The sequence below is a fragment of the Bufo gargarizans genome, chromosome 5, assembly GCF_014858855.1.
Source record: "Bufo gargarizans isolate SCDJY-AF-19 chromosome 5, ASM1485885v1, whole genome shotgun sequence".
Taxonomy (NCBI): domain Eukaryota; kingdom Metazoa; phylum Chordata; class Amphibia; order Anura; family Bufonidae; genus Bufo; species Bufo gargarizans.
This window is the reverse complement of record NC_058084.1, coordinates 137,200,365-137,224,466: the sequence shown is the minus strand read 5'-3', so window position 1 is coordinate 137,224,466 and position 24,102 is coordinate 137,200,365. Positions and strand designations below refer to the sequence as shown.

The following is a 24,102-nucleotide window of genomic DNA, read 5'->3' as shown; positions in this document are numbered from 1 at the left end:
ATACCATGGTATTGACGTTTGGTAATTTACTCTGTAAAGCTGATCTAATTTCTAAGTACGAAAAAAAATGGGCACGGGGAATGTTGTATGTACTTCTGAGATAGCGCCTCGAACGTCATTAACACTCTCTGGTCATATATATCTCCAAGGGTTTTCACCTTTGCCGATTGCCATCTGTCTGCCCCCATAACTACCTGCATTTGTGGCAACGATTGATTAGCCCACAAGGGTATTTCACAGACAATATCCATAAATTGGGTCAATAATGTAGCTTCCCTCCAGACTGTCTGTGCCAATTTATGCAGCGGCAGTAGTGGTTTCTGGAATTTTAGGGGCAGTTCCAGGATGGACCATAGTGTGTAGCAATTCAGGTAGTGTTTTAAAAAATACCCCGAGATGGGTAGGTCTCCAGATGTATGCAAGGTATTGATAAGCCTCAACTGGCCTGCCAGGTATTAAATATAATAATCCGGTAGAGCCATACCTCCCTCCGTTTTGGGGCAGTTTAGCTTATCCAGGCTTAGTTTGGCGCAAGATCTGCCCCATATAAATGTTCTAGACCAAGAGTCTATTTCTCTAAATACCGATTTGGGTAGAGCTTTGGGTAGAATAATCATTTTTATTAAGTTAATGCTTCCTGCTACTGAAATAGGCAATGACTTCCAGTTTTGGAGCTTGCTCTTAATATGCTCAGTTAAGGGATGAATATTAAGCGACAGGGCTTGAGAGTATTTTTTGGTGATATGTACTCCCAGATACTTGAATGTATCCACCACTTTTAGTCGTTCCACATGAGAGGGACCTGTCCAATCTGCCCTGCCCAATGGCATGTATACTGATTTCTCCCAATTGATTCTCAGGCCCGAGAACTCCCCAAACTCGTCTATCAGGGCCACTGCATTGCCAAGAGATGTGTCTGGCGATGATAAATACAAAATCATATCATCTGCATATAATCCTATACGGACTTCTCTCTCACCCAGGGTTACTCCAGTTATATCGTTACTGCCACTTATCCTAATTGCCAAAGTCTCGACCGCCAGGGCAAACAGGAGAGGTGACAGGGGGCAGCTCTGTCTCGTTCCTTTGTAAAGAGGGAAGCTTTCTGATAATTCCCCATTTATTAATAGCCTGCTTACCGGGCTACTGTACAGGATAGTAATCCATCTAAGGAACTGTGGACCAAACCAAATCCTTTCAAGCAGTTAATCAAATAGGCCCACTCTATAGAATCAAATGCCTTGGCTGCGTCTAGTGAAGCCAAAGCCCAATCCTTATTCAGAGAGTATCCCACCTGTGTAACTACCTGGAACCCGTCAGATGTTCTCAGTAGTGGACTTCCCTGGCATAAAGCCCGTCTGGTCTTGATGGACCAAAGACAGAATTACCCGATTTAAGCGGGTGGCCAATACTCTGGTCAGGATTTTGACCCTTCTATGCAGCTCTTTGGTGCGGGCTCCCACGGCGACCCATCCTGCACACTAGGGCTCCACGATATATTGAAAAAATAATCGAATAGCGATAATCGCCAAATGCGATATGGCGATTTGGCCGACCCGAAAATGCTGCGATTATATATGAAGAGGCCCCGCGCACATAACTGGCTTTGTGTGTAAAGTATTTTACTACTGTCTGAAACCAGCTCTCTCCTATTGATAAAATGGCAAGCCTCTGTACTCACTTTCACTATGAATGCACTGCAGCGAGCGACTTTCGGTGCAGCTAAATCACTTCCGGGTATAGACTTTTGTCCGGGTATGGAAAAGTGGCAGAACACCGGCCGGCGCGTGACTGATGTCACTTAGTCACGCTCCTGCTTCCTGAATTAAGTGGGAGGAGCGTGACTAAGTGACGTCAGTCACGCGCCGGCCGGCCCGCTCGCTACCGTGCATTCATAGTGAAAGTGAGTACAGAGGCTGGATATTTTATCAGTAGGAGAGAGATTGTTTCAGACAGTAGTAAAATACTTTACACACAAAGCCAGTTATGTGCGCAGTTTAGGACACATGAGGGGACACATAGGGCCATGAGGGGGACCAGCATAAGATGCTATATCATGGCCCTATGTGTCATAGCACACATCCCATAACAGTGCCATCCACAGATCCACCCCATAACAGCGTCATCCACAGGTCCCCCACATAACAGCGTCATCCACAGATCCCCCACATAACAGTGCCATCCACAGATCCCCCATAACAGTGCATCAAGCTTTACAGTGGGTCATCCACAGATGCTTAGCAGTGGATTTAGGTTTTAAAAATGTGGCTCTCAGAAGAAATTTCAATAGTGGTTTTGGCGATATTTGGCTCAGTTGACAAAAAAGTTTGCCCACCAATGATCTAGGAGACTACCTAATAATATACCCAGACTACTGGGTTGTAAATAACAGCACAAAACGTCTATAGGGAGGAAATCCTGAACTTGGCAGCAGACGTACTGTATAAAATACACTAGTAATATTTATACAGTAAGTCTGCTGGCAAGTACAGGATTTCCTCCCTATAGACGTTTTGTGCTGTTATTTACAACCCAGTCGTCTGGGTATATTATTAGGTAGTCTATATTCTCCACTTTGGTCTTATAATGTCAGAGATATTGTGTTTATGTTATATAAAACGGGGTACTGTGCCCTTGTATTGAGGAAGTAGCCTGCGTCTATCTAATCTCCTTCCCCCAGCGCTGCGGATGATTGCCTGGCGGTAAACCGACAAAGGCCTGTGCGCGTGGTTGGTTCCCGCTCTTCCACCTCATGGATCGTGCCCGCCGCTTCCCGATCTCTTCCCTTTACGCCTCACCAGGACTGATGTGTCGGAGTGCACGGCAGGTCTTCTGTCCCAATCACCAGTGCAGATCTTAGGTCCAGGTCTAGTGCGCCCAGGTGCTCCGCAGGTCCTCAGCCTCCGGCATGGTTCACAAACCTTGGCTGCCGGCGCAGCTCTTTCCGTGCGGTCCGCTGGGTAAGTCTATGTAGCGCTGGGTCCCATTTATTGCAGGGCTCAATCAGGGGTCAATGTACCTGTAAATGGCTGTGAGTTGTCCAGAATTTGTCCGGGTCTGCAGTGCCTGCCACGGAGCTCCTTCTACATGTGTCCAGCCATCTTGGCTGCTGGACAGCCCCCCCCCCCCTCCTCAAATTCATTTTTCATTATCTCTACAGGATATATCATATTTACGACTCTCTTAAATGGAGTCTGTCACCAGGAAATTCACTGATAAACCAGGCGTAATGCCTTGTAGGATTAGCTCAGCTGAATGTAATGATACCTTTCACTTAACGATCTATTGCTTCATTCTGGAGAAAAAGTATGTTTAATCCATATGCAAATGAGCAGTTATGTGCACAGAGGGTGGGCACAGCCCACTTTTGTGCACCCGTACTCCTCTTATGTCCTTTGACCTCCTTCTGCTCCATGATTGACAGTACCAGGTTCATGCATAGTCATTTCACTTGGCCCTGTCAATCGAGAAGGAAAGGGAGAGGCTGGCAGAGGAAGCAGGAGGATCAAGTACGCACAGAGTGGTTTGGGCCTGCCCTGTGTGCACTTAACTGCTCATTTGCATATGGATAAAAAAGTACTTTTTCTCAAGAAGGAACCCACATATCACTAAGTGAAAGATATCATTCATTTGGCGGAGCTGGTCCTACAAAGCATTGTGCAAGGTTAACAGTGAACTTCCTGATGACAAAATCCCTTTAATTGTACTAATGAAGATACTAGTGATGCAGATTATACACTGAACAAAAATATAAACGCAACACTTTCGGTTTTGCACCCATTTTGCATGATCTGAACTCAAACATTTTCTACATACACAAAAGACCCATTACTCTCAAATATTGTTCACAAATCTGTCTAAATCTGTGTTAGTGAGCACTTCTCCTTTTCCTAGATAATACATACTCACAGGTGTGGCATATCAAGGTGCTGATTAGACAGCATGAATATTGCACAGGTGTGCCTTAGACTGCCCACAATAAAAGGCCTTACTGGGGGTGGGGGGGTCAGAAAACCAGTCAGTATCTGGTGTGGCCACCATTTGCCTCACGCAGTGCAAAACATCTCCGTCGCATAGAGTTGATCAGGTTGTTGATTGAGGCCTGTGGAATGTTGGTCCACTCCTCTTCAATAGCTGTGCGAAGTTGCAGAATATTGGCACGCTGTCGTATACGCCGATGCAGAGCATCCCAAACAGGCTCAATGGGTGACATGTCCGGTGAGTATGCTGGCCATGCAAGAACTGGGATGTTTTCAGCTTTCAGGAATTGTGTACAGATCCTTGCAATATGGGGCCGTGCATTATCATGCTGCAACATGAGGTGATGGTCGTGGATGAATGGCACAATGGGCCTCAGGATCTCGTCACGGTATCTTTGTGCATTCAAAATGCCATCAATAAAATGCGCCTGTGTTCGTTGTCCATAACATATGCCTGCCCATACCATAACCCCACCGCCACCATGGGCCACCCGAACCACAACGTTGACGTCAGCAAACACAACGCCACACACGCTGTCTGCCATCTGCCCTGAACAGTGAAAATAGGGACTCATCCGTGACCAGAATGCCTCTCCAGCGTGCCAGACGCCTTCGAATTTGAGCATTTGCCCACTCAAGTTGATTACGAAGACAACCACAGTCAGGTTCAGACCCCGATGAGGATGACGAGCATGCAGATGAGTTTCCCTGAGACGGTTTCTGACAGTTTGTGCAGAAATTCTTTGGTTAAGCAAACCGATTTTTGCTGCAGCTGTCTGGATGGCTGGTCTCAGATGATCATGGAGGTGAACATGCTGGATGTGGAGGTCCTGGGCTGGTGTGGTTACACGTGCTCTGCGGTTGTGAGGCTGGTTGGATGTAATGCCAAATTCTCTGAAACTTCTTTGGAGACAGCTTATGGTAGATAAATGAACATTAATTGCACGGGCAACAGCTCTGGTAGACATTCCTGCAGTCTGCATGCCAATGTCACGCTCCCTCAAACGTTGCGACATCTGTGGCATTGTGCTGTGTGATCAAACTGCACATTTCAGAGTGGTCTTTTATTGTGGGCAGTCTAAGGCACACCTGTGCAATATTCATGCTGTCTAATCAGCACCTTGATATGCAACTCTTGTGAGGTGGGATGGATTATCTCGGCAAAGGAGAAGTGCTCGCTAACACAGATTTAGACAGATTTGTGAACAATATTTGAGAGTAATGGGTCTTTTATGTATGTAGAAAATGCTTCAGATCTTTGAGTTCAGTTCATGCAAAATGAGAGCAAAACCAAAAGTGTTGCGTTTATATTTTTGTTCAGTGTATATTGGTCTTACCTTAACAAAGTTCTTCAAATCCTGCTGGGAACAGCTGTTTGTGTAGAATTGAATGCAAGACCATTCAAGGCAAGCTTCACATCCCTCCCACTGAGTTTTTAGTGATTGTTTGCATTGTGTTTCTGCTTCATCCATCTTTTGATTAATGTCCTCAAAGAGCCTCACAGCCTCCTGTTAATAACACATCGTATTATTAGTGATTCAGCTTTACTATTGATGGACACAGAGATGGCTCATCATACTTTTCTACTAAAATGTAACAACTGCAAGGCACTCATCTTAGGTACTACAATTTCCTTTCAATGACCAAAAGGAAAAACAGGCTTAGACTATATTCACACCATATTCTGGGATTTTTTGGGGCCCATTAGAGGAAATTATTCTCAAGGCCTAGCCCCTATATCATCAATACAATTTAAAAGGGTTTAAATCAAACAAATAGACCCTAGTAGCAATTGATAATCTCCAAAGGAAACATAATATTTTTTCCTCCTGTATCTTTCGGGCTTATTATGGTATCAGGGCCTTAGCCCACCGCAGGATACTTTGGTACTTTGTTGGACCAGTCTGACGCTAAGCAAAACTTAGTATGGGCCACCCAGCCCCACCAAGTTATGCAGGAGGCTGAAAACTTCAAGCATCTAGGTGATAATCAGGGAGGTCACTCAGACACACAGGTATTTCTCAAAAATTTGACAGGGTTCTATTGCCTGTAAATCTCTCTTCTCAAGATCTGTTTCTGGCTTAGATTTTGTGGATTCGGGGGTTGCAGCCAGCTTTGTTAATTTTTAATTTGTGATTGCATTGGGTCTTAAATTACTTGGGCTACCTGAACCGATTCTGGTATCTGGGGTGGATACTACTTCTTTTGGCCGGAGGATTTCTTTGAGTATAAGACTCCAGATTTGGTAATGAAGGTCGGTTCCATTGATTCTGAGAGGTGTGCCTTATATGTCAGTGGCCCCTAGTAAGAGGGGGGTAATGTAACAACGTACCTGTCTGGGCTCCAGAGGAGCGATCCTCAGCCTCTGCAAGGAGGTGACCCTATCAATGATTGACAGCCTTCACTCTGTGACTGTGCATACAGAGATATCAATCAATGATAGGACCACCTCCTTGACTTCAAAGCCCAGAATGATCAGGAATTTATATGAATTAAATACAATGTAGGCCTCATATACAAGAACGTTGTTTTGGTCCGCATCCGAGCCGCAGTTTTTGCGGCTTGGATGCGGACCCATTCACTTCAATGGGGCCGCAAAAGATGCAGACAGCACTCCGTGTGCTCTGTAGAAAAGTGAGGACCCGCACTCTGTTCAAGGAGTATCACCGGTGCCGATCAAGGGCTTGTTAGGCTGTATCCAAGTGATAAAGTATTGAGGCACTCAGTCTGAAAAGTTTTGCAATTCAAATGTATTTTTTATTTCATTTTTCTGCATCATCCATTTGCCCGTGGTATATTAAGAAATGACAGACTATTTCTGACCAGATGTTTCTGTCACGGTGGACCTTCATCAGTGGTCATGTTATCTGTGTTTTGGATAGAGGTATGCCTGGGCGCTTGTCTGTTTTGCGGAAAAGAATAGGCAGTTATATTAATGGCTGTCCATGCCTTTCTGCAAATTGCTCAGTCTGCTCAGCTTCTCCTGCTCTATAACATGCTACCTTGTAGCTCGCATTGAATTTTAATGGTGACGGGTTCCCTTTAATCCCTTTCCAACCACCAACAGTAAATTTACATCAGCGGCCGGGGATTTAAAAATGGCGCCTGCTTGAACGGGTACCATGGCCGCCAGGTTTTAAACAGCAGACACCCGGCACTAATCCCTGCGTCTACCAATCTCAGTAATGCCAGTTGCCAACCTTAAACCCTGCAGATGCCGTGGTCAGATGTGATCTGGCTGCCCTAAAGACCAGAAGCACGAGCTTCTGGGTGTGCTCCGGCTCTCCCGCTCCACACTGGGGGAAGCTGGAGCACACCCAGAAGCGTGTATGCGGCAGCCACTGTCCGCCTGTGTGACAGGAGGCTGCTGCATATTAGTTTCTCTGGAGCCCCTGCCTGTGCCAGAGCTCCCTAGGAACATAGTAAATTTCTCATTTACTCCAATGCTAATGCATTGGAGTGAATGAGAGATGCAATGCAAAATAATAAATATGGTAAATAAACATATAAAAATTCTAATCACTCCCCTTTCCCCAAAATGTAAATAAAAATATGTAAACAATTTTAAAAAATTACGCATCATGGGCTTCAGCCTGTGCGAAAATGACCATTAAAATCTAAAAATATTTTTCCCATACGACAAGCGGCGAAACGGAACAAAGAAGTCAAAATAGCCGATTTGCTGTTTTTGGTCGCTTCACCTGCTACAAAAAATGTAATAAAAAATTTGCAAAAAATCATACACACCCCAAAACATAGCTCCGTGCACATACTTACAAAAAAGTTAGAGGAGTCTGAATATGGCTATAAAAAGAACGCAAGAAAAACTATACATATGTATTGCCGTAATCGTACTGACCTGGAGAATAAAAGTAACAGGTCAGTGTTTAGAAAGTGCATCTTGTCCCGCAAAAAACAAGTGCTCATACGGCTATGTGAATGAAAAAATAAAAAACTTATGGCTTTGGGAGGGCTGGGAGTAAAAAACAAAAACCAAAAAATTGCTTACATATTGTTTCATATGCGCTGTCGTAATATTTAATTAAAAATTCACTCTCTTTCTGACCATAATCATCATCAGCTGCTTACATACTGTAAGGATATGTTCACCCCAGCTTTGTGGTTTCAGTTATAAGAGAAAACCACGAAAAGTGGTGCCGAATCCACTGTATAACTAACTGTACAGCAGCTGAAAGACTCCCACTGACTTCCATTAGGTGCTAGCCAAAAATATCTCCAAAACTCTTAGCATTCTGTCTATCTAAAAACATCTAAAAAACACAAACATGGGTACTTACAGCACTTGAGCACATGCAGCATGTAATGTTTATTACATTATGTCGTTCTTTAGATTGCCTTGTCTAAGTTTTCCCTGTCCAAGGCTAGGCCTGCACGGCAGCTGTTTTAGAGCAGTGATTTGGCCAAGTCTCAGGCAAATTCATGTGCGACTTAGGACTCATGCACAAGACCGTATGTATCAGTGTGCATTCCGTATTTTGCGGAACGGAACAGCTGGAACCTTCATAGAACAGTACTATCCTTGTCCGTAATGCGGACAATAATAGGACATGTTCTATACTTTTTTGGGCGGAATGGAAATACAGACATACGGAAACGGAATGCACACAGAGTAACTTCAGTTTTTTTTTGCGGACCCATTGAAGTGAATGGTCCACAAAATACGGTCCACAAAAAAAAGACGGAACAGACACGGAAAGAAAATACGTTCGTGTGCATGAGCCCTTATATTGAAATCAATGTAGTGAATGTTGCGCATGACATGTAAGACAAAATCCAGCTTGTCGATGTAAAGTCGCATGTTGCGTGACGCATTGCGACACCATAGACCTTAATTACATGTAATGTCGCTATGTAGCCCTAGCCTACATATATATATGCACATACACAGTATGTTCTGAAAGTCTTCAGACCCTTTCAGTTTTTTACATTTTGTTATGTTGCGTCCTTGAAAAAAAATATTCAATCTGCACTCAACACCCCATAATGGGGTATGGGTTAAGGGGGAAACCACAAATAAAATGGTATTACTACAGGTGCATGCACTTCACCTGTGCTTATATTAGTTACGTGGACAAACTGGAAGTAAATCCTTTATATGGCGTGTCTCCTGCTCATTAGTCCACCACTGAATGCCAGCATAATCTGGCACTAAATGACCTAATCCACCCATGTTTTGGCTTTATTTTGAAGTAAATTATGACTTTTCTGCCATATTACTTGTAAGGCCCCTTTCACACGAGCGAGTTTTCCGCGCGGGTAGAATGCGTGATGTGAACCCATAGCACCCGCACTGAATCCTGACCTATCCATTTCAATGGGCCTGTGTACATGAGTGGTTTTTTTCACACATCACTTGTGCGTTGGGTGAAAAACACAGCATGTTCTATATTCTGCGTTTTTCACGCAGCCCTGGCCCCATAGAAGTGAATGGGGCTTCAGTGAAAAACCCATTGCATTCGGAAGCAAGTGCGGATACAATGCGTTTTTCACTGATGATTGCTAAGAGATGTTGTTTGTAAACCTTCAGTTTTTTTATCACGCGCGTGAAAAACGCATCAAAACGCATTGCACCCACGCGGAAAAAACTGAACAACTGCACGCAATCGCAGACAAAACTGACTGAACTTGCTTGCAAAATGGTGCGAGTTTCACTGAACGCACCCTGAACGCATCCGGACCTAATCCGTCACGCTCGTGTGAAAGAGGCCTAAGACAAATTTATCAATAGACTGCGACAGACCAAAGTTATTTTGCTCCTGCTGAAATCCAGCTGTTTATGAGCCTTCCTTTGGTTTTTGGCCTTATAATAAATAGGGATTATCTCAAAAAAGTGTCTCAACTGCTCCCCTCTCCTGATCTGCCGTAACTGTGGCAGGTAAAAATATGTCAGAATGGGATCGTTTGCCTGTGTTAAATTTAAGTGCTGTGTGCTGCTTTCATAAATTTGGCTTATAGACTGTTACCTTTATACAAATTTGAAATTGTCCCTTGTTGATAAATCAGGACCATAATATCCAGAGACACCATGACTGTTATCAGCTGCTTATGTGAACTTGATGACATAATAACCAGGGAAATTTCAATGACCACATTGTGGAGGAGTTTAAATGGAGCAGTGACTGATCATCCACCCTGTTGCTCCATGTCCATATGGACTGATGGAAACAGCCGACCACTATACTCCGTTGTTTCTATCAACCGCCATTGACCTCTGCTCCATTAAAGCCAGTCCCCTTTTATTTATATACTTCCTCCAATATTAAGATTGTAATGTATATTGCACTTTCTTTAAAGTGTCTTAAGTTTGTTCCACACTTGCATGAAACACATCTAGTAGGCTGCTCCGGCCTGTTGGATCCTTCCCTGCCGGGCGCAGCCATGCATTGCCAGCATTCAGTCCGGCCCCATTCACTATAAAGCCCCTTTCACACGGGTGAGTATTCCGCGCGGATGCGATGCGTGAGTTGAACGCATTGCACCCGCACTGAATACCGACCCATTCATTTCTATGGGGCTGTTCACATGAGCGGTGATTTTCACGCATCACTTATGCGTTGCGTAAAAATCGCAGCATGCTCCTCTTTGTGCGTTGCAGTGCGATAATCCACGCAACGCAGGCCCTATAGAAGTGAATGGGGTTGCGTGAAAATCGCAAGCATCCGCAAGCAAGTGCGGATGCAGTGCGATTTTCACGCACGGTTGCTAGGAGACGATCGGGATGGAGACCCGATCATTATTATTTTCCCTTATAACATGGTTATAAGGGGAAATATTAGCATTCTGAATACAGAATGCATAGTAAAATTGCGCTGGAAGGGTTAAAAAAAAATTAAAAAAAATTTAACTCACCTAATCCACTTGCTCGCGTAGCCCGGCATCTCCTTCTGGCTCCATCTGAGCTTTGTGCAGTAACAAGGACCTTTGGTGACGTCACAGTCATCACATGATCCATCACCATGCAAGTTTACTATGCATTCTGTATTCAGAATGCTATTATTTTCCCTTATAACCATGTTATAAGGGAAAATAATACAATCTACAGAACATCGATCCTAAGCCTGAACTTCTGTGAAGAAGTTCAGGTTTGGGTACCAAACATGACAATGTTTTGCACTCGCGCGGAAAAATCGCGGGTGTTCCCGCAACGCACCCGCACATTTTCCCGCAACGCCCGTGTGAAAGAGGCCTAATGGGGGCAGTGGAGATCCTGCCGCAACCTGGCAAATATGCCGAGGAGTGGCCAGACGAAAATTGCTGCGTGCAGCAGTATATTTGCTGGGTTGTGACTGGATCTCCACCAACCCTCATTATAGCAAATGGTGCCGGACGGAATGCTGGCAAGGACGTATCCGACAGGCTGTTCTCTGCCCGGAACAGCCTACCGGATGTGTTTCACGCAAGCCTTTAGGCTATGTTCACATTAGTGACATTGTTTCCATTTTTCTTTTCCATACTAAGAGCATAACCCCCCCCCCCCCCCCCCCAGAAGTGCTGGATTATCATATGATGGAAAGAAACTTCACCTGATGGATACCATTGACTATAATGTGTGTGTGGGGGGGGGGGGGGGGGGGGCACCTGGTTTACTTGAGGCAGCTCGGCATTTTACCAGACAAAATAGCGCATAATGCAGCACTGCTTTTCTAACAGAATCTGCGACAGAGTCTCCTCATCTCCTCCATCCCAGATGTGAACATAACCCTAGTTGACATCTTGTCTTTGCTATTACAAGCTATCAGTATGAAATATGAGCTAATAATGGTGATATAGACTGCACATATTTCTCATTCCAGATTGCACATGTAAATAGAGTAGATGTGCAGGGGGTCAGCCATCCTTGTGGTGAGCAGCTGTATGGGAAGCATAAAAAGTGAAGAGGATCTTTAGAACAATGAAGTTAATTTAATGTTTTTATTTAAAACTACATCCCAGTGGGAATGTTCTCCCGCAATGCATGTTTACTCTAATCGTCTACACTGGAAATGTAATCAAACTGTGATAGTTTAAAGCAGTCGACTTTGTTACCTATTAAAAGACAATCTCTTCCAAGAGACCCACGAGCCGCCTGGTGGAAAAGCACTCCAGATCGTAATGTCAGCTAGTGAATAAACATTCCATTTCCTTTGACATTTACACACAAATAAGTTAATATCTAGCCAGGATCATCGCTGAGCAGGTACTGAATGGGACATCTCAGCAGAATAACAGTTGTTTTCTTCATTTAGCCACTGATAAGCAGATCTCCTACTGTAAATGTGTAATTATATCCAATTCTGCTGTTCATACTCATTATGATCTGAACAATGTAATAACTGAACCGTTGAAATGAATTTATAAATATTTAATTTATATCTCTTTTACGTTATTTGCTTACTTAAAGGGGTTTTCCGAGACTTTTTAACTGATGACATCTCCTCTGGATAGGTCATCAGTATCTGATCAGTTGAGGTCCAACACCCAGGACCCCCAGCAATCAGCTGTTTGAGAAGGCACTGACGCTCTTGTAAGTGCCACGGCCTGCTCGCAGCTTTCCTAAGGCCAGTGACATCACATTCATCGGTCATATGGCCTAGGCACTGGTCAGCCCCATTGAAGTGCATTGGGCTAAGGAGGGATACCTAGCACAGCCGCTATACAATGTACTGTGCTTAGTAATGTGCGAGAAGGCAGCTGCACTTACAGGAGCTCCGGGTCCTTCTCAAACAGCTGAGTTCCTGTGTGTCGGACCCCCACAGATCAGATACTGATGACAAATCCAGAGGATAGGTCATCAGTTAAAAAGTCTCAGAAAACCCCTTTAAAGGGTTTTTCCAGTTTTCATCAATATTTTTTACAATCATATTTTATGAAGGTTGCTGTCATTTTGAGATGTATTTCTTTTATCTTTATTGCTCCTATCTTCCCCTCTGGGCTGTGGTCACATGACCATATCCATACATCTCTTTCTTATTTCCTGTGATGTTATTTCCTTGGGCATGTCAAAGTAGCAACAGGGGTGGTGATAGGGGAGTGTCAACTAGCTGTATTGACAGGGCTATAAACTATCTGGGTATTATTAGGGGCGGTGCTGGAGCTGTGGCAGAGAAAGGAGAAGTGCGTCATGAGTTTGGTTGAATACATATAAAGGAAGTGCTACATACAGGATGTAAAGAAACCAGAATTATTTGTTTTCATAGTGAAGACGAGTCAGGGGAGTCCAAATTGAAAAAGAAAAATCATGTTCCTGAGGTAAGCATCTACATAAACATAGTATCACGGCTGTGTCTCGGCCCCGGTGTAGTTTGTCGTGACACATCTGCCGTGCAGGCAGTTGCCTGGGGCAACAGGTTGTTTCTGCATGTGTGTGCACTGCTCCTGTTTCCTGGCCTAGTCTCTATTCCCGCTTCCCATCGGTTTTCGGTATGGAGTTCCCTCACACCGCACTGTGACAGTATGTCAAACTAAGGCCTCTACCCAATTTGGTGGTTATTGGGTTAAGGTGTGGGTCTGGGTCTGGGTCTGGGTGTGGTCTCATGGCTCTACTTATCCTGTTGCTGTGAGAATGAGGTGAGTTGTACTCCAGCTTTGGTGTGTGCTGGAGTTATGCTCCTGTGCTGGAGATTCCTTCTGTCCAGAGTGAGGGCCACCTAGTTTGACATCAATGTCTCTCCTATTTCTTCCCCTTTGTTTCTATGTCCTTTACCCATCATCACCTGTTGTTTTGTTTGGTGTGGTTTATGTTCAGGTTGTGTTATGTCTAGTTTGGTGTTGATCTGTTTGGTGTTTGTAGTCCAGCATGGTTGCTAGATATTTCTCGTGTCTGTCTGTGTCTTCGGGGAGATGGCTCCTGGGTTCCCCGGAGGGGGAACTATAAGTCAGTGAGCAGCTATGCCTGGTACCGCCATGCATCCTGTCCTCATAGGGGTCCAGGTAGTTATTGGTGTTGGTGTTCCACCCTGTTGCTGCGGCAGGTAAGTGCTTGTTGTTTCGGTTTGTTGTATCACTGGGTTCTTACATGCCGATTGAATTGCTTTTCACTGTCTTCCCCTTTCCTTGCAGCTAGGCCAGTGGGAGACTTCTGGTTCATCCTTCTGGTGGAGGAACCGGTCGTTTCTGGTCCTGACTCTATTCCAGGGATCTTTAGGGTTAGTAGGGCCTGAGGTTTCTGTGTATGAGCCCTCCTACCATCTGGGTTTGCTCATACGGTTAGTAGTCAGAGCAAGCTTTAGGGATGCATTAAGAGGTTCCCTGCTTCCATTCCCTTGTGTCCTGGCCTAGTCTCTATTCCCGCTTCCCATCAGTGTTCGGTGTGGAGTTCCACCGCACCGCGACACATATCTGTAAGCCCCTTAGGACTACCAATATGACTTTTTTACAGCAGTCACTAAGGGGCCTAAAAGATTGCCTAATAAGGTCCCCTTTTGGAGCTAGTGAATAGTAAAAAAAAAATATTTTCAATGAAAAAATTACTAAAATAAAGTCCCCTCCGCATATTTGATATCACCACATCCGTAATGATTTGCACTACACAATTATAATGTCATTTATCCAGTATGGTGAACTCCATTAAAATAAATCCCACAATTTAGTATTTTTTTTGCTTATTTGCCACCAAAAAAACTAAATAAAAGGTGATCAAAAATGTTATTTACCCAAAATTGATACCAATGAAAAGTACAAATCGTCCCACAGTGAAGTAGAATAAAAAATATATAAGTTATGGGTCAATGGATATATAGTTTTGGATGCAAGAATTGTTTCTTTTTTTTTATTTATTTTTATAAAAAAACTTTCTTATGGTGCATAAGTAGTAAAACATAAGCAAAATGTACAAATAAAAAATACTGGGCACTCTCACTTATGCAGAATCATACACTTTATTTAAATACATATATAATATAATCAGTTGTTCTATAGACGCATAATCACAATAAAACTAAAGAAAAAAATAAAATGGATAAAATGAATTCCCTAAAATCACTAAAACACTAAAAAGTGGATACGACCCGCCGTAGTGGGACTAGAGCTGGGGGGTAATCAGTCCATATGAACAAAAAATCCCGAGCTCCCGACTGGTGGCTTGAGGTAGTCTTGTAACTACAGATGGAACTCTTACAATGTCATATACAGTTCACAGTCCTAATCCTTTGGAGGAGAGTGAAAATACTGCGGTTTAGAGAAATTCACTTAGGTGAGTGTATTCGCGGCGTCCCGCTTGTACTCACTGTGTAGTGCGGGAAAGCAATTCTAAGTCCCAGCGCTTGCCGGCTCTTAGCTACTACGGAGCGGCAGCCAGAGGACCATAAAGACACGGGCAAGAAAGCCACAGCATTATCCAGCTACGACAGGAGCAGACAAGAGTGATCTTGGACCACAAGTTGACGATCTAAAAGAACCGCATTGCACAGTGAGTACAAGCGGGACGCCGCGAATACACTCACCTAAGTGAATTTCTCTAAACCGCAGTATTTTCACTCTCCTCCAAAGGATTAGGACTGTGAACTGTATATGACATTGTGAGAGTTCCATCTGTAGTTACAAGACTACCTCAAGCCACCAGTCGGGAGCTCATTTTTTTTTTGTTCATATGGACTGATTACCCCCCAGCTCTAGTCCCACTACGGCGGGTCGTATCCACTTTTTAGTGTTTTAGTGATTTTAGGGAATTAATTTTATCCATTTTATTTTTTCTTTAGTTATATTGTGATTATGCGTCTATAGAACAACTGATTATATTATATATGTATTTAAATAAAGTGTATGATTCTGCATAAGTGAGAGTGCCCAGTATTTTTTATTTGTATTTATCCACTATCAGAGGAAGGGCGGATCCTCTTTACTGGCAGCACCTCCTCCATATTTTTCCTCAGTCCTGTGCGTCTCACAAATCTTTGTTTTATAAGCAAAATGTATTTGGTATCATTGTAATCGTACTGACCCAGAGAATAAATTTAGAATTTCATTTATGCCAAAAAGTGAACACCACAAAATTTATAATGTAAAAACTCAATGGCTGCATTGCTGTTTTTCCCATTCCCCAAGAAAGAGTTAATAAAAGTTAATCAGTGTGTGTGTACCCCCACAATGCCATTAAAACTACAACTTGTCCCTAAAAACAAGCCCTCATATGGCTATATCAATGGAAAAATATACAAGTTACAGCTATTAGAAGGCGACATAAAAATTTTTTTAAAAATCAAGGCCAAAAACAGGCTGGTCACTAGAGAGTTAAAAACCATAGTAGTCCCGGAAAACCCCTTTAATGATCAGTGCTGTTTAACACATTGATGTACCCAGTGAGAAGGTTTCATGAGTTCCCCACCCTCCATCTCCATCTGGACCAGTGTACATCATTTTACCTAAAATAAATACAGTATGGAATAGCATGGTAGGACTACACTATTCCATGTAATGGTTTACCCCTAAATACGGTAAATACAGACCCAGAACAGAAGCCTTAAATGGGTTATCGCACTTCAGCAATTGGCATTTATAATGTAGACAAAGAGGTATTTATCATTTAGAGAAAGTTAATACAAGCCACTTACTAATGCATCGTCCATATTGCCTCCTTTGCTGGCTAGATACATTTTTCCATCACATTATACACTGCTCATTTCCATGGTTACGACTAGAGAGGAGTGAATTTCATATTTTGTTCACACTTCACACTTTGGTGGTAAAAGGTGAATTGTGTTATGGATTTCGTTACCACGGACCATAACGCAATTCTATAACAGAATGCATAACGTTATTCATTCCGTCATAATAGAAGTCTGTGGGCTGCAAAACGGATCCGTCCCGTTTCCATTATGCAGAGGAGTCCTCTCCATCAGCAAAATGGATTGCAGGGTTGTCGTAACCATGGAAACTAAAGGGAATAAAAGTTTTCAAACTGTTATATGTGCCCGAGACAGGTACCAATGAAATATTACAGTTCCCTCCACACAAAAACAAGCCCCTCACACAGCCCATTCAACAGAAAAATAAAAGTTATAAAAAAGTTTTATTTCCATACATTGAATGCCTTCAAAAATGCCATTAAATCCAAATAAACAATCCCAAAAATGGCAGAATTACAGACCAGACCCCTGAACACAGACTGTTGAATGACTACAGATGCCACATCAACCCCTCTGAATAAATACAGACCTAAACCACCTTATTAAATAAATACAAACCCAGACCTTCAAAACAAGTACAGACCCCCAAACCTCTTAAATATAGACTGTAATGGCAGAAGATGAGAGACTTCACCTATAGCAGTCCCTTTTTCCCATGTAATAACAGTGTGCCCCATTACTCAGTTGTCCCCACGACTTACATCCAGATGGTCTAATAAAGAAGAAATATGAAGCATGTATCACAACAGTAGCAGACAACAAGAAAGCTAAGCTAAAGAAATAGGAACTCACCAACCGCTGACTGGTACAGGATGGTGAAGGTAATCAGATTATGGAACAAACAGATGGTAGGAAGCAGTGGCGTACATAGAGAAATAAGGGCCCCACACATAGAACAGAAGGGTTTCCCACTAAACCCCTTTCAATGACCCTTGGACCATTTTTTCCACTACCTTGTTTGCTAAAACTTGTTTTTTTTAGAGCAGGGGTGGGGAACCTTTTTGCTGCCGAGGGCCATTTTGATATTTGTAACGTCATTCACGGGCCATACAAAATTCTCAACTTAAAAACTTGACTGCTATATTTGGTCAAACATATAAGTAACTTAGGGGTAAGTTATAGAAATTGCGCCTCATTTAAAAAATCTAGAGTGCTGTATTTTTGGAGCACAAAATGGCGCCTGCACTATATATTACAAATAATACAGGTGCCATTTTGACCACATGTAGCTGTCTAATTTTTAAAGAGGACCTTTCACCAGAATTAAACTTCTAAAGTAACTATACAGGCATGTAGAGCGGCACCCAGGGACCCCCCTGCACTTATTGTTAGACCTGGGCGCCGCTCCGTTCTCCCGGTATAGCCTCCGGTATCTTTACAGTTAGGCTCCACCCAGGGGAACCTGCCGGCGCCTCCTTCTCCCATGCTGTAGCGCTGGCCAATCACAGCGCTCAGCTCATAGCCTGAGAAAGAGCTGAGCGCTGTGATTGGCCAGCGCTGCAGCATGGGAGAAGGAGGCGCCGGCAGGTTCCCCTAGGTGGAGCCAAACTGTAAAGATACCGGACGCTATCCCGGGAGAATGGAGCGGCGCCCAGGTCTAACAATAAGTGCAGGGGGGTCCCTGGGCGCCGCTCTACATGCCTGTATAGTTACTTTAGAAGTTTAATTCTGGTGAAAGGTCCTCTTTAAGTTGAGAATGTAATATATTTAGTTCTGTATTTGGCATTAATGGCAGCCAAGCTAAACCCAGAGGGTTCCAGAGAGGGGTATACCCAGCTTTCACTCTCCCTGCTACTGTCCCTGCCACTTTCATTGCAACTGTCCCTGCCTTTTTCCTTTTCTCAGCCTCAGATCTGCCCCCCACCTCCATCAGCCTCAAATCTGCCTCCAATCAGACCCCCCAGCCTACATCAGCCTCAGATCAGACCCTCATCAGCCTTAGATCAGACCCCCAGCCTCAGATCACACAACCATCAGACCTCCCAACCTCAGATTAAATCCACATCAGACCCTCCCTAGCCTCAGATCAGCCCCCATCAGACCCTCCAGCCTCAGAACTCCCAGCCTCAGATCAGGCCCACCGGCCTCAGATCAAGCCCCCCAGCCTCATATCAGACTCCTCCAGCCTCAGATCAGACCCCCAATAGGCCCCCTAGGCTCATATCAGACCCCCCTAGCCTCAGATCAGACCCCCCTAGCCTCAGATCAGACCCCCCCTAACCTTAGATCAGACCACCCTAGCCTCAAATCAGACCCCAGCCTCAGATCAACCACCCATCAGACAAGCCCAGCCTTAGATCAGCCCTCAAATGATCCCAACTGGGCCCCTAGATCAGACCCCCAATAGGCCCCCTTGCCTCATATCAGACCCCCCTAGCCTCATATCAGACCCCCCTATCCTCAGATCAGCCCCCCCTAACCTTAGATCAGACCACCCTAGCCTCAGATCAGACCCCCCAGCCTCAGATCAACCCCTCCATCCTCAGATCAGACCCCCAATAGGCCCCCAGCCTCAGATCAACCCCCCATCCTCAGATCAGACCCCAAATAGGCGCCCAGCTTCAGATCAGCCCCCACCCCCCAGCCTCAGATCAGACCCCCAATAGGCCCCCTAGCCTCATATCAAACACCCTAGCCTCAGATCAGACCCGCCTAGCCTCAGATCAACCCCCCCATCCTCAGATCAGACCCCCAATAGGCCACCAGCCTCAGATCAGCCCCCACCCTCAGCCTCAGATCAGCCCCAATCAGACCACCCCAGCCTCATATCAGACCCCCATCCTCAGATTAGACCCCCCAGCCTCATATTATACCTCCAATAGGCCCCCCAGCCTCAAATCAGACCCCAGCCTCAGATCAACCCCCCATCAGACCAGACCAGCCTCAGATCAGCCCCCATCAGACCCCCCAGCCTCAGATAGACCCCCCAGCCTTAGATCAGACCTCAAATAATCCCAACTGGGCCCCCTCTTGCCCTGGGCCCCATAACAATCGCATGGTCTGCCGCTATGGTAGTTATGCCCCTGGTAGAAAGGTAGTCAGATGATGAAACAAACAGATGTTGTGAATAATTGAGTAATACAGTGAAAAGATTGGGCAAGCAGACAATAAACTGACTCTAGCTTCCCCTGATTCTCTCGCTAAATACTGACCCTAAAACCAGACACAATGACCTTCAATGTCCCTAAACATATCCCTAATTGAAACCCTGATCTGCAATACTGACCCCAATAAGAACAACAAGTGGACAACAGACCCACAGACTAGAATACTGATCAGCCAAGCAGACCTGGAGACCAGCAGCCAGATAAGGAACAGATTTTAACAGGAAAACTGGAAACAACACAATTAACGTGAATTGAAACTAGAGCAAACCAGTGGAATGAAACACCACTACACTAGGAACTCAAACTAGACTGGTACAAGAGAGTGGAAGCCATAGAGGATTACTGAATGAAACACACATACCATATACTAGTATCAACAACATCCTGCAAAAAAGCCAAGGAGAGCTAACCAATTATGCACGTCAGAGGCTCCCATCTATCTGCGTTTACTTGACCTCACGGATCTCTCTATTATGAGGCAGTTGCACAGCAACTACACCAACAACAAATTCATGGGTACAAGATGACGAAGCAGGAGGAGAACTTCCTCTTTTCAAAACACAGGCAGTTGCACAGCAACTACACCAACAACAAATTCATGGGTACAAGATGACGAAGCAGGAGGAGAACTTCCTCTTTTCAAAACACAGATCCCAGACACTTAGCATAGCGGCTCACACTTTTCATCTGTGTGGAGCTTTGCAGCTCTGTTCTGTGGCTTGAGGACCTGCAGATCTTTCACCAGTAGCCCTTTGAGAATCCATTAACTATATGTTCCTCATCTATCAAGCTGGTGCAAAGGAAAACTCTTAGTTGCCCATGGCAACCAATCGCATTTCACCTTTCATTTTCCAGATTTTCATTTTCTGAAAAATGTAAGGTGGAATCTGATTGATTTCTATGGGCAACTAAGCCACTTTTCTTTTTCACTAGTTTTGATAAATCTAGTCCTATGGATTCTTCTAGGAACCGTACCAACTGTCCATGCTTCCTGGTTTTACTTGTAAGTCTAGCCTGAGGCAGGGATGAGGGTTGCTGGGGCGGTTTTCAACACAGTTGAAAATGGCACCTCTGCTAGGGGGCAGAGAAGATCACTGTTCAGACAAGGCCTTCCATGGCCAAATAATCTGAGGCTGGAAGTCTACCCAAGGAAAATCAGCTGGGAAAGCTCGGACTTTGTTGGAAGAGATGCAACAGGAGTCAATTAAATCGATGATTGTTTATTTGGCAATTTTCTTGCTAAACCTCAGTGACTGATGGTGATGGGGTTTCTTCTGAAATCTATCACACAACACAGCTGAGGAATTGTAAGATGACTAAACCCCAATTAGTAAGGTAAGACCAATAGATTACCCATCATAAAGCCAAGCTGTATGGGCATAAAAAGGTGCTGAACCAGTCACACCATATCCACATACTGATGACCGAAGTTCTAAAAACAAATAGTTAAAGGGAGTCTGTCACCACTATATGACCATATACAGCACTTACATGGCGCTGTAGCACACCTATACATAATTCTAATGGTACCTTTGTTATATTCTTTAGACATCCAGAAGCAGGAAAAACTACCTTTATTTCATATGCAAATGAGCACTCTCAAGTGCCCAGGGGCGGTGTTCAGTGTGTAGGTGCCCAGGCTGCTCTGCATTTTAACCGTGACTCCTCCCCAAGCCTCTTTCTTTGCCCGCCCTCCTATTCCCTTGTATCATCCCTAGGTCTGGCCGAGATCCCGCGCCTGCGCACTGCTTCGCCGGGCCGGGGCATGCACACTGCAATGTCCATTTTGTGTACTGCATCAATTCAACTAGTGCACATGCGCCAGCCGGCGAGGCAGTGCACAGGCGTGGTATCTCGGCCGGACCTAGGGATGATACAAGGGAATAGGAGGGTGGGAAAAGGAAGAGGCTGGGGGAGGAGTAACGGTTAAAAAGGCAGAGCAGCCTGGGCACCTACACACTGAACACCGCCCCTGGGCACTTGAGAGTGCTCATTTGCATATGAAATAAACTTTGTTTTTCCTGCTTCTGGATGTCTAAAGAATATAACAAAGGTACCATTAGAATCATGTATAGGTGTGCTACAGCGCCATGTAAGTGCTGTATATGGTCATACAGTGGTGACAGACTCCCTTTAAATATAGCCACTTTCTAATGTGTAAAACTTAGGCTGGATTTAACCTCCTCTAACAGACTATGCTAAAAGGGATTGTAGCTACCTTCCATAATTACCCCTTTGCTTCTTCACAATATATACACTGGCATTTATGACAACTTCAATACATTTTCCAGTGTAACTGCAGGATGCTTAGGTCATGTTCTTTACCTGGTTTTCTTCTTTAGTTTTCTTGAGAGATTTCAAAATACTTTCATGTTTCTCCTCATTTCTTTCCATGATCTTCTTCATTTGTTTTACACCCATCAAGGCTTTCTTTATCTCTTGTTCCACATATTCTTCTCCAAGTTTGGAAAGTGCTACACATGAAGAACAATTTACAGGGGCATTGTGTTTTACAGAAAATAATTCATTCTGCTAAGTATCATGACATCTTATACAATTTTGCAATATACTGTACTTTTTGTATTGATTCTTCAAGGATTTAAAGCCATAGGAGTCTTCACTGTTTACTTTGAGAGGATAAAAAACTGTCCTTGTTATTTAGTCCTGTGATACTCACACGGTATATGGTTTGATACAATAAAGAGCTCTATGTATGGTGGCCAAAATGGTAGTATCCATTGGGGTAAAGCTTTTATTTGGAGAAGCTAAAAGCACATGTTTGAGCCATAACTCCCAACTTTTTGGACGATTAAAGAGGGACTCTTATGTAGAGTTGAGCGAACACCTGGATGTTCGGGTTCGAGAAGTTCGGCCGAACATCCCGGAAATGTTCGGGTTCGGGATCCGAACCCGATCCGAACTTCGTCCCGAACCCGAACCCCATTGAAGTCAATGGGGACCCGAACTTTTCGGCACTAAAAAGGCTGTAAAACAGCCCAGGAAAGAGCTAGAGGGCTGCAAAAGGCAGCAACATGTAGGTAAATCCCCTGCAAACAAATGTGGATAGGGAAATGAATTAAAATAAAAATTAAATAAATAAAAATTAACCAAAATCAATTGGAGAGAGGTTCCATAGCAGAGAATCTGGCTTCCCGTCACCCACCACTGGAACAGTCCATTCTCAGATATTTAGGCCCCGGCACCCAGGCAGAGGAGAGAGGTCCCGTAACAGACAATCTGTCTTCATGTCAGCAGAGAATTAGTCTGCATGTCATAGCAGAGAATGAGGCTTCACGTCAGCCACCACTGCAACAGTCCATTGGCATATATTTAGGCCCAGCACCCAGGCAGAGGAGGGAGGTCCCGTAACAGAGAATCTGTCTTCATGTCAGCAGAGAATTAGTCTGCATGTCATAGCAGAGAATGAGGCTTCACGTCAGCCACCACTGCAACAGTCCATTGGCATATATTTAGGCCCAGCACACACACAGGCAGAGGAGAGAGGTCCCGTAACAGAGAATCTGGCTTCATGTCAGCAGAGAATCAGTCTGCATGTCATAGCAGAGAATGAGGCTTCACGTCAGCCACCACTGCAACAGTCCATTGGCATATATTTAGGCCCAGCACACACACAGGCAGAGGAGAGAGGTCCCGTAACAGAGGATCTGGCTTCATGTCAGCAGAGAATCAGTCTGCATGTCATAGCAGAGAATCAGGCTTCACGTCAGCCACCACTGCAACAGTCCATTGTCATAAATTTAGGCCCAGCACCCAGGCAGAGGAGAGAGGTCCCGTAACAGACAATCTGGCTTCATGTCAGCAGAGAATTAGTCTGCATGTCATAGCAGAGAATGAGGCTTCACGTCAGCCACCACTGCAACAGTCCATTGGCATATATTTAGGCCTAGCACACAGGCAGAGGAGAGAGGTCCCGTAACAGACAATCTGGCTTCATGTCAGCAGAGAATCAGTCTGCATGTCATAGCAGAGAATGAGGCTTCACGTCACCCACCACTGCAACAGTCCATTGGCATATATTTAGGCCTAGCACACAGGCAGAGCAGAGAGGTCCCGTAACAGACAATCTGGCTTCATGACAGCAGAGAATCAGTCTGCATGTCATAGCAGAGAATGAGGCTTCACGTCACCCACCACTGCAACAGTCCATTGGCATATATTTAGGCCTAGCACACAGGCAGAGCAGAGAGGTCCCGTAACAGACGATCTGGCTTCATGTCAGCAGAGAATCAGTCTGCATGTCATAGCAGAGAATGAGGCTTCACGTCAGCCACCACTGCAACAGTCCATTGGCATATATTTAGGCCTAGCACACAGGCAGAGGAGAGAGGTCCCGTAACAGACAATCTGGCTTCATGTCAGCAGAGAATCAGT

At 44.5% G+C, this 24,102-nt stretch overlaps 1 protein-coding gene across 1 annotated transcript in view; it reads right to left on the bottom strand.

The window, feature by feature from the left end:
* The window catches only part of CLUL1 (clusterin like 1), an 84,341-nt gene that overhangs the window by 10,099 nt on the left and 50,140 nt on the right, over positions 1–24,102 (bottom strand). Inside the window, exons 8-9 of the mRNA XM_044295414.1 lie at positions 22,036–22,184; positions 5,318–5,488 (exon numbers count right to left, since the gene is read on the bottom strand). Of these exons, the coding sequence (XP_044151349.1) occupies positions 5,318–5,488; positions 22,036–22,184 (320 nt within the window). The remainder of the gene's footprint in view (positions 1–5,317; positions 5,489–22,035; positions 22,185–24,102) is intronic.